The sequence below is a fragment of the Sinocyclocheilus grahami genome, unplaced genomic scaffold (genome assembly GCF_001515645.1).
Source record: "Sinocyclocheilus grahami isolate Dianchi unplaced genomic scaffold, SAMN03320097.WGS_v1.1 scaffold259.1, whole genome shotgun sequence".
In the NCBI taxonomy this organism is placed as follows: Eukaryota; Metazoa; Chordata; class Actinopteri; order Cypriniformes; family Cyprinidae; genus Sinocyclocheilus; species Sinocyclocheilus grahami.
The window spans coordinates 1,164,346-1,179,257 of record NW_015505438.1 but is presented as its reverse complement, the minus strand read 5'-3'; the positions used below and the strand labels follow the sequence as shown (position 1 = coordinate 1,179,257).

The 14,912-nt window shown below is 37.1% G+C and overlaps 1 protein-coding gene across 1 annotated transcript in view; it reads left to right on the top strand.

Moving 5' to 3' along the window:
• LOC107599052 (PHD finger protein 19-like) overlaps positions 1 to 14,912 on the top strand; it is a 46,301-nt gene that overhangs the window by 23,750 nt on the left and 7,639 nt on the right. Inside the window, exons 12-14 of the mRNA XM_016290536.1 lie at positions 2,113 to 2,179; positions 4,608 to 4,693; positions 7,868 to 7,963. Coding sequence (XP_016146022.1) covers positions 2,113 to 2,179; positions 4,608 to 4,693; positions 7,868 to 7,963 — 249 coding nt within the window. The remainder of the gene's footprint in view (positions 1 to 2,112; positions 2,180 to 4,607; positions 4,694 to 7,867; positions 7,964 to 14,912) is intronic.

Sequence of the window (14,912 nt, the reverse complement as noted above, 5' to 3'; positions counted from 1 at the left end):
ACCAATGGTATGAGAGGAGCACAGCTTTCACTCCCAACCAAACTAACATTACTAACCAATCAGAATGTTTTGCTCTTATAAACATGAGACGCGCATAATAGTATCCAATTGCGGAGTCGCAGCCCTGATGAATGGAGAAGTGTGACAAAACGCTGCGAGGCGCAATGGTCAAATATGTCCATCTAGCGTATATTTACATAGAAAAACAAATTAAAAACAGCGGAGCTTTGTAAACAGCTCAGAGTAATCATGTCATCTCCATAAAACGATATGATTGCCAGATCAAATTTACTGGGATTTTTGAAAAGGTCCTGTTCACACATGATCTATTAATGGTAACTTACCGGTAATTTACCAGTACTGTGTGTGTGTGAAAGGGGCTAAACTCTTCCTCTGCATATGTCATGAATTTGAATTGCTTAGCGTTCATCTGGAAAAACAGTGCATTATCTCACTAGATTTGTAACGTAAATCATTTATAAACCTTTGCCAACACAAGAGAATACATCAACCTATGTCTAAATATGCCATGTATTTTTACATCGCGATTTCAAAATAAAAGTTACTGCATGTGGCCAAATATTAAAATTAATTTAATTTTTTAATCACGCTGTAAAGTGAAACGTCACCATGCCATTGGTGCCCTCTGCAGGTATTTGTTTTAATACATAATGTACTTAAAGGCACAATATGTATTTTTTTTTTAATTAAAATATCCAAAAACCACCAGAACAGCGTTATACATTTTGCTGACTTGTGTACTTGCATTATCCCAAATGTTTCGAAGAATGTTTAAAACCAGAGAAATAAGCAATTTTAACTAGTGACACGGAGCGTGTCCATAGTGTCGTTGTGTCGCCTGCCAATGACGTCATACCCCCTCGATTTCCGGTTTTGTTTTGTAGAAAACATGGAAACACCAAAGACGCTTTAATATGTTGTGTACTTTATTAGACCGGTGACGACTGCACAGAGTAGCATTATAACAGAACTTTCAAATTTATCTAGAATGATAAAACAGCGCTGCTTTTTTCTCCCACATACACACGACCGGAAGGAGCGGAAGCGGTCGACTGTGGCATAATAAAAGCTCCGCTGCTTTCGAGCCGTGTGTCACGCTCGTTCAGTGGCCTTGTTTCGCTTCGACGGCTTTCAGCCTCACCCTGCTTCATTCTACTACGTTAATAAATCATTAGCTCATCCATGAACATGATTTCTGCCCGAGTCCCGTCAGATTGTGTTGACTGTGGGGATGAAGACGACAACTCCCATGATTCCACACTCTGTCATGCCGTAATCAAACTACGCCTTACATATTGTGCCTTTAAGTTGGTTATGTTCATATTATGTATAGGCATATTACATTATGTATTTTAACAGTGTTGTTCAACACAATCATGTAATTTCTTGATTTTGATATTTTATTTGAGCCAATTATTATTGCCTCATCATTAGTTTATATATAAATAGTCATACTAAAGCCTGGTTTTCACTTAGGTCTGTTTGTTACTAAAAAATATCAGATTACTCAGTTGTCTAAATACAACTGCATTGTTTTACTTTTTGTAATTAAAAGACAAATATTTTGTAATTGAAAATGTCTTAAAAATAGTATTAAAATATTATCTGTATTTTGTAAAAACAAGTATCTGTATTTTGTCTCATCTCGTGAGCTAAGTGTATTGTCACACCCCTAGTGTCGATAAGCAGTGATATAGCTCATAATTTTCCAAGTGTATGATATACTGTAGCTTTCATTCTTCAGGTCAACCATATATTCATGAAAAAAATCAGTTTGAATAAAGAAAGCAATAACTTTGCCATACTATCCTTTCAAATGTTAAAGTTGCCACAGTCATTGCATGCTTTGCATGTGCTGCCACGCCCCACCCCCGGAAAAAAGTTCAGGCTCAGGATTTTTTTTTTGCTTTAACCCCTGCACATGGCTTCTCCCCTATACTTAAACATTTGACAGCCACAATCCTTTTTAGGATTGAGTAATTTCAGCTCTCAGATCTGTATTGACATGTTTAGTGGGTGGAGACAATGCGTTGTTCAGTTGTTATTATGCTGTTATGTCGATTGAATGTTTCTCGTTTTCCTCTGTTGCAGTAGCTCTGTTCCTGCAGAGAAGCGGAGGAAGAGGTCCAAGTGGCTGCTGGAGGATGCTATTCCTAATGTAAGCTCTGTCACTTCACTGCGACACCAGCCGGATAACATGACCTTTCTTGTCTGGTTGAAAACTGTGTTCTGTTATTACGGTTACTACTGTAAGACTGTCTAATAAATAAAGGGTTCTAGGCCAGTTGCATAAACACAGAAAATGTGTCTTAAGATCTAGCCATCTAAAAGTTTGCTAAAGGGTAATCAGCCTTATATTTCAGATTCAAATTAGGCCAGTTTACATTAAGTAAAAAAATAAATAAAAAAAGATGCAACTGGCTGCACTGATCTATAGCATTTTCAAACTATTTAACACTATTTTTAAATACTGGATGAGTTTATTTATCAGTGGTCAGTTAATATGAGTTGCTCAGTGGCAAATATTGATATTTAGAGACGTCAATACAATTCAAATTAGATGGATTTTATATGCACATATAACCCCTTTCAATAATTTTGGGTTCAGTAAGATTTTTTTTTTATTTTTTGAGAGAAAAAAAAAAGTATGCATTAAATTGATCAAAAGTGACAGTAAAGATATTATAAGATTACAGAGTTTGTATTTCAAATAAATGTTGTTCTTCATCAAAGAATCCTGAAAGATGTATCTCGGTTATCACAAAAATATTAAGTAAATATTATATACAACTGTTTTCAACATTGATAATAATAAGAAAGGTTACTTGAGCAGCAAAACATTTTCTGAAGGATCATGTGACACTAAAGTAATGGCTACTAAAAAATTCAGCATTGCCATCACAGGAATGAAATGACATTTTTCACAAATAAATTCACAATATTGCTGTTTTTACCGTATTTTGATCAAATAAATGCAGCCTTGACAAGCATTAGAGACTTCTTTCCAAAAAAAAAAAAAAAAAACATTAAAAATCGTACCAACCCCAAACTTTTAAATGTTTAAATGGTATTTGATATGTTATACAATTTAATAACAGCAAATAAGAAATGCTCAAAACTTCTGAAATTAAATGAAGTGTTTGATATCCATTCACAAGGCTTTCAGACACTTTGGTTAATTGGCCAGTTGGGTACAGTTACCAGAGGATGCTATTTTTCTTAAAATGGTTGTGTATTAGATGTTTAATTGGCCTAGTTCAGGGAGGTTCCGACACTTTTTGTCAGCCGATTCCATTTGATCTAAAATATTTACTTGAAGTACCTCCTTAGATTTTAGATTTCAATAATTTAAGAACACGTTCGCGTATTCATAGTTCTCTGATGTTGGTTAATGGTCACATGACATGCAGGTAAACTAATAAAATAACTTTTTTTAGTAAGTGTTTTATTTTTGTTTTTATGTTAAAGTGATTTATTTATTGTAATTTTACATTTTACCGATTTAATTAATTATTAGGTTTTTATCAACTCACAAACCCCCTGCAGTTCACTCACGAACCCCAGGTTGGGAAACCTGATATATATTGATCTATCACTAAACCACACACACAAACTAAATAATTCAGTTTGTGCCGTTCTCTTGAAATCAGATTCATGAAGAGGTGAAGTGTTGGACTACTGAGGCTATGTTTGACCTGTCAGTGCGAATCTGAGCTTTCCTTACCGAGATTTTGTGCTCTAGCACTTCTTGAAGTTTCTAGAAACCCTCAATGGCTTGCTCTCAAGCAGCCGAGTGAATTGCTACTTGTTTCTTTCAGCCGTTTTTCCACACAGTTTCTTATGTACGGACTTAAAGCCGATTTAAAAATGACCTGTGTGAAGTTTACTCTTCGATATCTTCTCCTGCCTCTCTTCATCGCTCTCTAGCATCTGCCTGCGCCCCGTGGTGATCTTCTTTTCATTCCTTGACGCCTGCTGCCATGCAGACCTTGCATTTCTCCCTCGCTTCTCTTGTGTTGTTTTGTCTCTTTCTCGCCTTCGCTCTCTCTCTCTCTCCCTCACCTTTATTCTCGCTCTGTTGGTGAAGCTACTTTGAAAGCCAAGCTACAAGCTACTCATGATTTCAAGTAGCTGAACTTCAGTCAAGCTAGCCTTTAGCACAAGAAGTCAGCTGCACTACAAGCCACTAACAAAAAGTCACGCTTCTGACAAAATCTAGTTGGGTTACATCTCTACTTTTAGTTTGTTACTCCCCAGCTCTCTCCTACCCTCTCATTCTGTCTTTCTACATTTTCTAAAAAGGATTACATTCATCCTCTGAAGCATTTAACTGACAAATCCTTCTGAGAGGTCTCCAGTCCCCAGGCGTGCTTTACTAGAACTACACATCCTTGACACTCCAGGCAGCATGGCTAATAATGCCATGAGCAACTTCAAAGGCGGCATTAGAGTGACTGTAACAACCATGACGGCTCTGATTGGCATAATCAAAGCTGTGATTATCGTCATCATCCGAATGACAATCGACGATGCACTGTAATGAATTTAACATTGTATTTCATGCTTTGTTTGTGCTATCTTTGCAGAATGACCTCACGTCTACCTGGAGCACCAATCATCACATGGCCAACATATTCGACTTCACGCTGGACGAGCTGCAGAGTTTAAAGAGGTGATTTTTTTTATTTTTTTTTATTTTAAGACATTTTATTGTCTATTTTATCTATATACAGTAAATATTATATATATACAGTGGGGAAAAAAGTATTTAGTCAGCCACCAATTGTGCAAGTTCTCCCACTTAAAAAGAAAAGTTTTTGTTTACATAATATATGTGTGTATAATGTGTATATTTAGTGTGTATATAAAAATACAAACACATGCATGTATATATTTAAGAAAAATATGTTATGTTTATATGTTCAGTATATTTATATATAATATAAAATGTAAGAATATAAATATATGCATGTAAATATTTTCAAAATTGTGTGTGTGTTTTTAAAATATTTTGTGTGTGTGTGTGTGTGTGTGTGTGTGTGTGTGTGTGTGTGTGTGTATTTATGTATACATAATAAATATACACAGTACACATACGTATTATGTAAACAAACTCTTATTTTGGATGTGATTAATCGCGATTAATCATTTGACAGCACTAATATATATTTATCTAAAATAGACATTTTATTGTCTATTTTACATTTTATCGTTTGTTAATTTTATATTAGTTAATTTTTTCCTCATTTGTAAGTCACTTTGCATAAAAGCGTCTGCTAAATGACTAAATGTAATTTAATTTAGATGTGTAGAGTGAATACTATATATTTATAATAAGTATAAAATATTTATATAATTTTTTTATTTAAAGTGTTATCCATATAATTTTGTAAAACTATGGGAGATGGACCTCGGTCCAACTTTTTAGTTGTGATATCGTGTTTCAGTCTAGATTAAATTCACTAAATATTATTAATAATGCAAATAATATTATTATTTTAGCTGCAGTGTAAATGAAAAATTAACACTTCCTAATACTAATACTCTACTGTAAGAAAAAATAAAAATACTCCCCCCTTAATTTCTTCACTTGTGTTTAAACCCTCAAGATTTAATTTTGGTTAAATTCTGTTAATTTTTAGTTCTTGTGAAAACAGGTTTACAAACATGAATTTAGTGAAATACTGTAATCACCCGTCCACAAACATTGTTCAATCAATATACAAATGCGAAATTATGCAAATATGAAAATAATGCTTAGCTGGTGCCTGTTATATACCCAAATGCACGTTAAACTCACAGCACATGCAGAGATGGAGGTCGCTCTATTCACTGTGAACTGATGCTGCGAAAACACTGAATCACAAACTAATATGCAGTGCTACAGACTATATAATTATTTAAATCACCACCATTTGAGATCTGATAAGAGCACTAAGCCATATTGCGCTTTCAATTTTAGTTTGTTTGACAAATGCTTTGCCAAAAGCAATAGTGCAAAACACAACATTAGAGACCTGCTTATGTTATTATGAGAAGAGTAAAATATTTTCGGTTCATTATGAAACAGTGGTGGGACAGATTAGACCATGGCGGGCAGCCAGAGTCTAGGTAATTAATGGGAAACGCTGTATAATTATATATTGTAGTTTTATTGTTTTGAGCTCTTGTTACATAATGTCAAGAAATTACCATTATCTTTGTGGGTAATCTTTTTTTCCGATAAAAAATATAATGCAAATAAAAAAGACAAGATAATCAAATCAGATAAAGTATTTAATTCACTAAATTGTTCACAAATAGGCATTACCACATGAATATATAGTGTAAACCTTTTTTTTTTTCAAAAAAAATATAACTATGCTGTCATGATGGTATAGTTATTTGCTAAAAATTACAATAAACATTATATAAAGCCATTTATCACCACCCATCTCTAATGTGAACGAAACCACCACAGTGAGATAGTTAGATGTGAGTTCATCAGTCTTGTCGTCCATGTTTTTCCAAGTGTTTTGCTTTTTAAATTTAGTGCGGAAAAGCCATAATTAAGCCATAATATTGCATAATCAATGTATGTTTGGTACTAGTTCATTATTCACCCTTGTCCTCTTAGTGACTTCATAATCCGTTGGGACCCCGAGGCACGTCGTAACAATTAAGTGCATAATACAGATATCCACATGCTTCGGGTTTGATGGCTCATTTGATAAGTCTGCCCTTTCATTTTTTTATAAAGTCGCCTCACCTGTGCTAAAACAGGCAGAAAATAATTGTCGCCTTTCCATCAATGTACATAATGAGGTCTCAATCAAATTCAGTCTACCTTCATCGGTCTCTCTCACGGCAACAGACGGCATGCTTAACCTTTTCTCATTACCTTTGATGTGAATGCTTAAGCATCTATTTATTGGCTTTCGAACAATCATGCTCATTTGCATCCATTTCCCTTTGAAATATCGGAAAGGTCTCTCACTGTTTCTCCAATCACAACCCCACCCCGCAGAAAATATATTTTTTATCAACGCGGCGGGTGAAGCGATTTAATTATACTCTTCTGTAAAGGTTATCATCTCTCAAACAGGCCTGGATAATGAGAGAATTGGAAACACTATTGGGGCAGGCAAAGCTTTCAGAGGCGAAAGCGGCTGTCTGAGAGGGATTGTTGAGGAGTTTAAAAGAGAAATCTGGATTTGGTTTTGGCCATAATAAAAAGGGCACGTTGGGTTTCATCACAAAGCCGTGAACTGTAGTTAATGACTGCCATCCTTTGAATGCTAGTCCTGATAAACTCTGTTATAGTCACAATCCCAGCACCGTATAATGTGTTGAATAGCAAGCAGAAGGTCGGATCAACTGTATTCTTTTGTATTCTTCAGTAGCCCTTTGTTTTGGCCTCGTGAGTATGGCTGAGATTAAGTTTATTGAGAAAGATAAGATTAGTAACATGAAGACAAATTGAAACAACTTTATTTTTCCTCAATTACTGTTTTATTTGAAAATTTGCAATTAAGTTGACAAAAAAAAAAGCCGAACCTCTGAGCCGAAGTTTAAATCAGTGTTATTTTAGAATTATTTATATACTATTATAGTGTTTATTATTATTTTGAATGAGCTTTTATTTTTATATATAATTTTTTTTTATGCTTAGTTTTAGTATTATTTCTTTGTGCTTTTGTCATTTTTACTAGATTTTTTAAATATATATTTCTATTTGGCTTTAATTATTAATCATTTTAATACTTCATCTTAAGCTTTTTGTATTTCAGTTACGTGCCAGGGCAACATTTAAAAATCTCTTCTAATTTAACTTTTTTCTAATTTAATACTCTTCCTTCATTTTTAGCACCAGTTCAGGACAGACGTTCAGCATGGACCAGGACTCCACCGATGCAGCCAGTACTTCTGGTTCCGCCACCACCAGCGTCTCCTATGACTTCAGGTACAGTTCATTTTCTTCAGTTCTGCAGACTTTACTGAGAAAAAAACAATTATGTATTTACTAAAGGATCGTTCATCCTATTCTATATTTGTCAACTCCCTGTGGCACTGACTAGATTATAATAATCACGTTCAGTTTCTGTTGGTCGGTCAGAACAGATACAGTTTAGCAAAAAATTAAGATGCATTGAGAATTGTTTGGGAATCAGATTGTGACTTTTTCTGAATAGAATCAGATCACTAGGTGCTAAAAGACTTCCACCCTTATTTTGCATGCTTTTTTTTAAATGTGTGTGGTACAACAAAATGCTCTCGTGAATATGTTTATTGAAATACATATTCTTACAGTATGTGCAGCCAGTTACATTTCATAAAACTTAAAAATACATCTAACACACTAGTAACAGTTCCCTGTCAGTGAGATTAATTTAGTTGTCTGTTCAACAAAAGTTGCGTTGTTTGCCGTCTTTGTATGTATAAAATATTAATGTTAAAAACATTAATGAGAAGACCATCTGGCAACAGTTGCACAGGTAGCATTATATACAATTATAATTATGATAGATTTGCAGTTCAATGTTAGCATTTCTTCCGGGGTTTTTTCCCCTTTAAAAAGGAATGTATTAAGTAAAAAAAAGAATTGAAAAAAAAAAGATTGAAATTCTTGCTCACACCGCAGCTAAATATGATCTTGTTTAGCCACAGGGCTGTAGATTCAGCAGCAGCGCAAAACGCTGGTGTGATGTAATTCTTCACAGGCCGTTGCGAATCACTCGTACTCTTGTAGATCCTTGCAACAGCATGTTTTAAATAAGTGGAGTTAAAGCCACACATCTGACATATGAAGTCAACCCAGTGCATCTTTCCAGTCAAAACATTTTCCCTGGATTAACCGGTGACCCGCTGGTACCTAACCCTGAACTACAATTTAAGTGGATTTGCGGTTGCTTTTTGAGGCGAGCCTGAGGGATTCTGGGAGCTAATTTGTCATGACATTTGAAGTGGTGACATCAGTGATTGCAACTAAACCTCCGGGCCACCAGGGTGCCTCTAACTGCTTTGCTTTCTAATATACATGAGCTCCAGCAATTGTCAGTTTGACTCGGTCGCTGGATTGACCGTGGCGGGTTTGCTGGAATTCCAGGCCTGTATCCTCTATGCTTTTCATCTGGCTCTTTCACAAGTGTCCTCTTCACGGCTACACTGCAACGTAATCAATATTGCTGTAGTGGGACAATTTGGCAGCGCGACTGTCACTGTAGATTCTCACCTCCCCTGCTGGGGTTGCACTCTGCTGCCCACGAGTTAAAGAGGAATAACAGGCATCCATCACCACCTGATGTTGTGTGTAAACCGCCTCTGACAGCTCGCAGAGAAATGTGCTGTCAGATTATGGATTATTTATGGTTATGGCCACTTGTTTGCTCCTGTTTATTTTAAAGATGGAGTCTGAAAATGGCAGTGAAACCATGCTAGAGCTGAGGATGTCATCAGTCAGTTATGAATTTGGATGTCAGTCTATCAGCTGTTGTGGTCACGTATCTGGGTTTGCTTTAGTGCTGAAGGTCAGATTCTTAAATGAATATTCCAAGTACTTTCAAGCTGTACTGTGGTGTGTTATCGATTACCGCAGATTTGTTTGGGTTATGCAGTAGGGTTGTGACGGTGAGGAAATTTACCGGAAAGGTAATACCGGTATCACTGCGGGGGCGGGGGCGTTCCCTCTTTTCCTCACTTTCCTTCGCTTTTAAATAGCTTTTGGTGTGCGCATTTTACTTTCACTTTCAAATAGCGGCAATTTGGAGTAAAGCAATTGTTCGTTTTTAGATCGTTTGAACTTTCCCTCTTTTCCTCGCTTTTAAATAGCTTAAAAGCGCCGAGCGTATTTGACTTTCACTTTTGAATTAGCGGCAGTTCAGCGTCAATTGCTTGAATGCAACATCAAAATACAACGTCAAACTCACTTTAGCCTATATATAAAACATAGAACTTTTATTAACAAAACAAATAAAAATACACCATGCTATAGGGCAGGCTATGCCTAATATAAAATAACAAATAACTTACATAAAGTTTAAATAGGTAAACAAAACTGGAAATAGGTAAACATGTATAATATATAACCAAATAAATAAGAAACGTAAAACGTTTATTAGCAAAACGAATGTCAAATAAAATAAATAAATGACACAAAGTTTAAATAAAGTAAAAATCAGCAAACAATGTGGAACCAATTAAATAAGAAAAATGTTTTTAAAAACTTCCAAAATCACCCTAGATAAACGGCAAAAGTCAACAGGCTTTTCAAAATCCCAAATATTGCCAAACAGACGCTTTTGCATTTCGTTTCGAAACTAAATCTTCCGCGATCATCTTGTCTGTCTCACCTCACTCTTCTTGTCAGTCAGCTCGACTCACTCTCCTCACTGGAGAAATGAAATCTGATCTGTCATGCTACTGTCGTTCGGCATGCTGCATTGAGCAGCCGCGTTCAGTTTTTAATTGTTTTCATTTTTATTGCTATAAAAAATCAAAACGACGGTGGGGGTTGGTGACGCGGTGGGCAAGTGACCTAACCGGTGTTACGGCTTAACACCGGTATCACCGTCAGCACCGTCTATCGCGGCAAGCCTATTATGCAGATTTCACAAACCGTCAGTGTGTATTAAGTGAACAGGAATTTTTTTTATAGTAATCGCTTAAAATGGAAGTCTAGCAAGTCTAGGGTTCACTTAGTCATGAAAAACCTAGCAGAGATGACAAGAAATATTAAAACTGGAAAAATAATGGAAATAAATATATTAGGGCTGGGATGATATGCTAATCTGCTGATTCAATACTATCCCGATACTTGTGTGCCGATTCAATATATATTGTGATAATTGAGTATTGCGATTTATATAACTATTGCGATTCGATATTACAATCTATTGTGATTTGTGTTTGCTTATTAAAGACCAGACAATGGAAAATACTTGGGCATACCATTAAAGAGACTGTAGCCTATATGATGAGTCATATTAACAAAACAATGCATCCCATCTTATTTCAGGAGCATACCCATACATAGTGTATATTTTAAAGTACATTGAACCATGAAACTTTCAAGTACCAAAACCCTGAACTTGCACATGAATATAATAGTCAAATGTTCAACAAAATGAGTATTAAAAAAATACTTTCTGAAATGAAATAAAGTGCTTTTACTTTGCATACCGTTTTAGTCCTTTGTAGTCATGTTTTCTCGGCAGTGTGTAAAATCCTAAGTGTTTCCACACTTGGGATTTAAAACGTGAAGGTGCAGAAAAAATTCTCGAAGAGGTTTGATTCTCTGCCTCCATCACGGTTTTGCTTTCTCGCGGCATCTTGAAATGTATACGATGTAGGGCTGTGAACCTTTGGGTAGACAGCGAATCGATCCGATTCACGATTCATAGGTTTTCGATTCGATTCAAGAACGATTTTTGCAAATTCAGAACGATTCAATTCGATTCGATTCACAATTAAATTAGATTCAATTAACGATTCGATTCTGCATTCTTTAAGTGCATTCACAGGATTATTTAAATGCTTCCTCTAAATTCTTTAAAATGCTTAGTCAGGGGGCAAATCACACAGCAGCCTTTATGGTTAGAGAACCAAAGGTTACAGAAAAAAAAACACCTTTGTCCATTGTTAGATGCTAGTAGGCATGAAATGGCATATGTAGAAATTTATGTAAGCCAAGATTTCGTAAGAACAGAAAAGCGCCAGGAATGGATCAAGTGCCCCCCGAGGCGGTAAAAGCAGGTGGAGACATTCTGGCCAGCCGTCTCCACATTAATCCGACTTATTTGGCAATCAGAGCGCATTCCATCAGCCTGGAAAAAACTATCAAGGGATCAGCCTGCTCTCTGTGGTGGGCAAGGTGTTTATGAAGATCATCCAAAAGCATCGGGAACAGACGAGTCGAGAAGAGCAAGCTGGGTTTCGTCCACACCATAGTTGCTGCGACCAGATCTTCTCTCTCCGTCAGTTGATGGAAGAGCGGATCTGATGTGCGAAGCGATTAGTGGTTGTATTCATTGATTTCAAATCTGTGTTCGACTGCGTTCACTGGCCATCCCTCTGGACAGCATTGCAGGTCGAACATGGGCCGCCGAAAATCATCCGCCTTCTCCAGAAGTCTTACAGTGGCTTAACAAGCTGCGTCAGAATCAGAAATGAAACATCTGAAGAGTTCTGCATCCGAACTGGGGTTCGTCAAGGAGATGCTGCCTCCCCAATCTTGTTCAACGTTGTGATCGACTCGATCATGAGGAAAGCATTCAAGGACAAGGAAGGTGTCCAATACGGCATTGACGGATATGTGACCAACCTGGCGTTTGCTGATGACAGCGCCGTACTGGCTGACACGGACGCCGAGGCCACCGACATCTTAAATGACATCTCTAGATTCGCTGAACCTTTCGGACTGAAGATTAACATCGATAAAACCAAAGTGCTCTCCACTGACGGATCTCCAGCAAACATATACCTTGAGGGGATTAAAATCTAACAAGTACAGAATTTTAAGTACTTAGGATCTCTGGTCCAAGAGAAGAAGATCGCAGTGGTTGCGAAAGTTCAAAATATCATATCGGTCAAGCAACAGCAGTGTTTGCATCGCTTAAATGGTGCTTGTGGAAGAAGGGTCAATATCACGATCGCGACCAAGATGCATCTTTTCCGGACCCTGATCATTCCGATTCTGCTCTATGGATCAGAGACTTGGACTCTTCTGAAGAAGGAAATCAACAAACTTGAGGTCTTTCAAATGCGATGTCTCAGGCAAATCTTGGGGGTAACTCGGCTCGACCGACTTCGAAACGAAACTGTACGACGACAATGCGATGACCAGTCCATGATCGAGGAGGCGATACAGAAAAGACACTTGCAGTGGTTTGGGCACGTGTGCCGAATGGACAGCACCCGGCTGCCGTATAAACTACTCTGGTGCCGACAACCACCAACGTGGAAGGTACACCGCTGTGCACCAAAGAAGACCTGGGCAAAACAAGTTTAAAACAAGACAACCTTAAAAGGCATCGTCTCACACTCGTGGATGCCAAGACCCTATCCACCGATTGCTCAGCATGGAAACAAGTTGTGAAAGATGCTGGAAGTCTGTCGGCACCTACAGCAGCGTATGAGCTACGAAGACGCCTTCGGCACAACGCCAGCTAAGGATCAAGAAGAACATTTTGTCACACCAGGGGAGTAGCCATCGTTTCAGAAGTGACAGAAATGTCAAATACAATAATTTGATGTATGTATGTATTATTATTATTATTATTATTATTTTTACAAGGAATTATTTTCTTATCTCTTACTTTGAATTTGCTATAAGAAATCAAATACACTGCTGGACAATAATCAATCATTTGTAATCTATAATTTTTTCCGAATGGCAATTTTATGATTGTTTTATATACTACAAACAATCAATTTTCTGCACAGAATAAGGTAGAAAATATACTTTATATTTTCTGTACTGTAATAAATGATATGTCAATTAGCACTGCATCATTCATACATTTTATTTATTTATTGTGCTTATCGTCTTAACGTTTCATCAGTTCATTCTGCTTTTTATTCAGATTAGCTGCAGATATAGCCTGGCACGTCTTAAGTTCTATGAGCGCGAGATCAATTCTCTTTCAGTGCGAAAACTTCTTTATCTCATTTTCATAAAATAAAATGCTATAGTATTTAACTTTTCCTCTCCATCGGCGAATGATGATTCTGAAAGAAAACGCGCTCGAAGTCTGTTTGCTATAGCAACGAACGGTAAATAGTGGAACGGGTGAAGAAGAGATGCGAGGGCACAAACGCTGTTCAAGATCTCCATTAATTCGTGCTTGTAGTAATTTAATGTGTATATATTTTGAAAGCATTGAATTGCTATAGAAATCGCGATTCATTCTATTCTTAGCGTTTTAAATCGATTATTGTCCGAAATCGACGATTCACGATTCAAAAATCATGTTTCAAGGTCGATGCATATGCATCGTCAGGGTTTGTAATCGATGCATCGAGAAAACGAGTGAATCGTTACACCCCTAATACGATGTCATCTAATGCAGCGCCACTGCGCACACAGAACGATCGTTGTATGAAGTCATCAAAGCACCACGAGAGCTACAGAGAGCAGATGGAGTCCATCTGTTCAGAGGTGTTTTCATTCAGTAAAATGACCATCAGGTGTCATTGCCTGCCCTGTTTTATTTAAAGAACAGGGATCTATCAAAGTCTGATCATGTTTGTGGAAGTGAATCATGGCACGAACAAAGGAGATCTCTGAGGACCTCAGAAAAAGAGTTGCTGTTGCTCATCAGGTTGGAAAAGGTTACAAAACCATCTCTAAAGAGTTTGGACTCCACCAATCCACAGTCAGACAGATGTACAAATGGAGGAAATTCAAGACCATTGTTACACTCCCCAGGAGTTGTCCACCAACAAAGATAACTCCAAAAGCAAGACGTGTAATAGTCCACAAGGTCGCAAAGGAACCCATGGTAACTTCTAAGCAACTAAAGGCCTTTCTCACATTGGCTAATGTTCATGAGTCCACCATCAGGAGAACACTGAACACCCATGTTGTGCATGGTAGAGTTGCAAGGAGAAAGTCACTGCTGTCCAAAAAGAACATTGCTGCGCGTCTGCAGTTTGCTAAAGATCATGTGGAGAAGCCAGAGGGCTATTGGAGAAATGTTTTGTGGACGGATGAGACCAAAATAGAACTTTTTGGTTTAAATGAAGCGTTATGTTTGGAGAAAAGAACACACTGCATTCCAGCATAAGAATCTTATCCCATCTGTGAAACACGGTGGTAGTAGTATCATGGTTTGGGCCTGTTTTGCTGCATCTGGGCCAGGACAGCTTGCCATCATTGATGGAACAATGAATTCTGAATCATACCAGCAAATTCT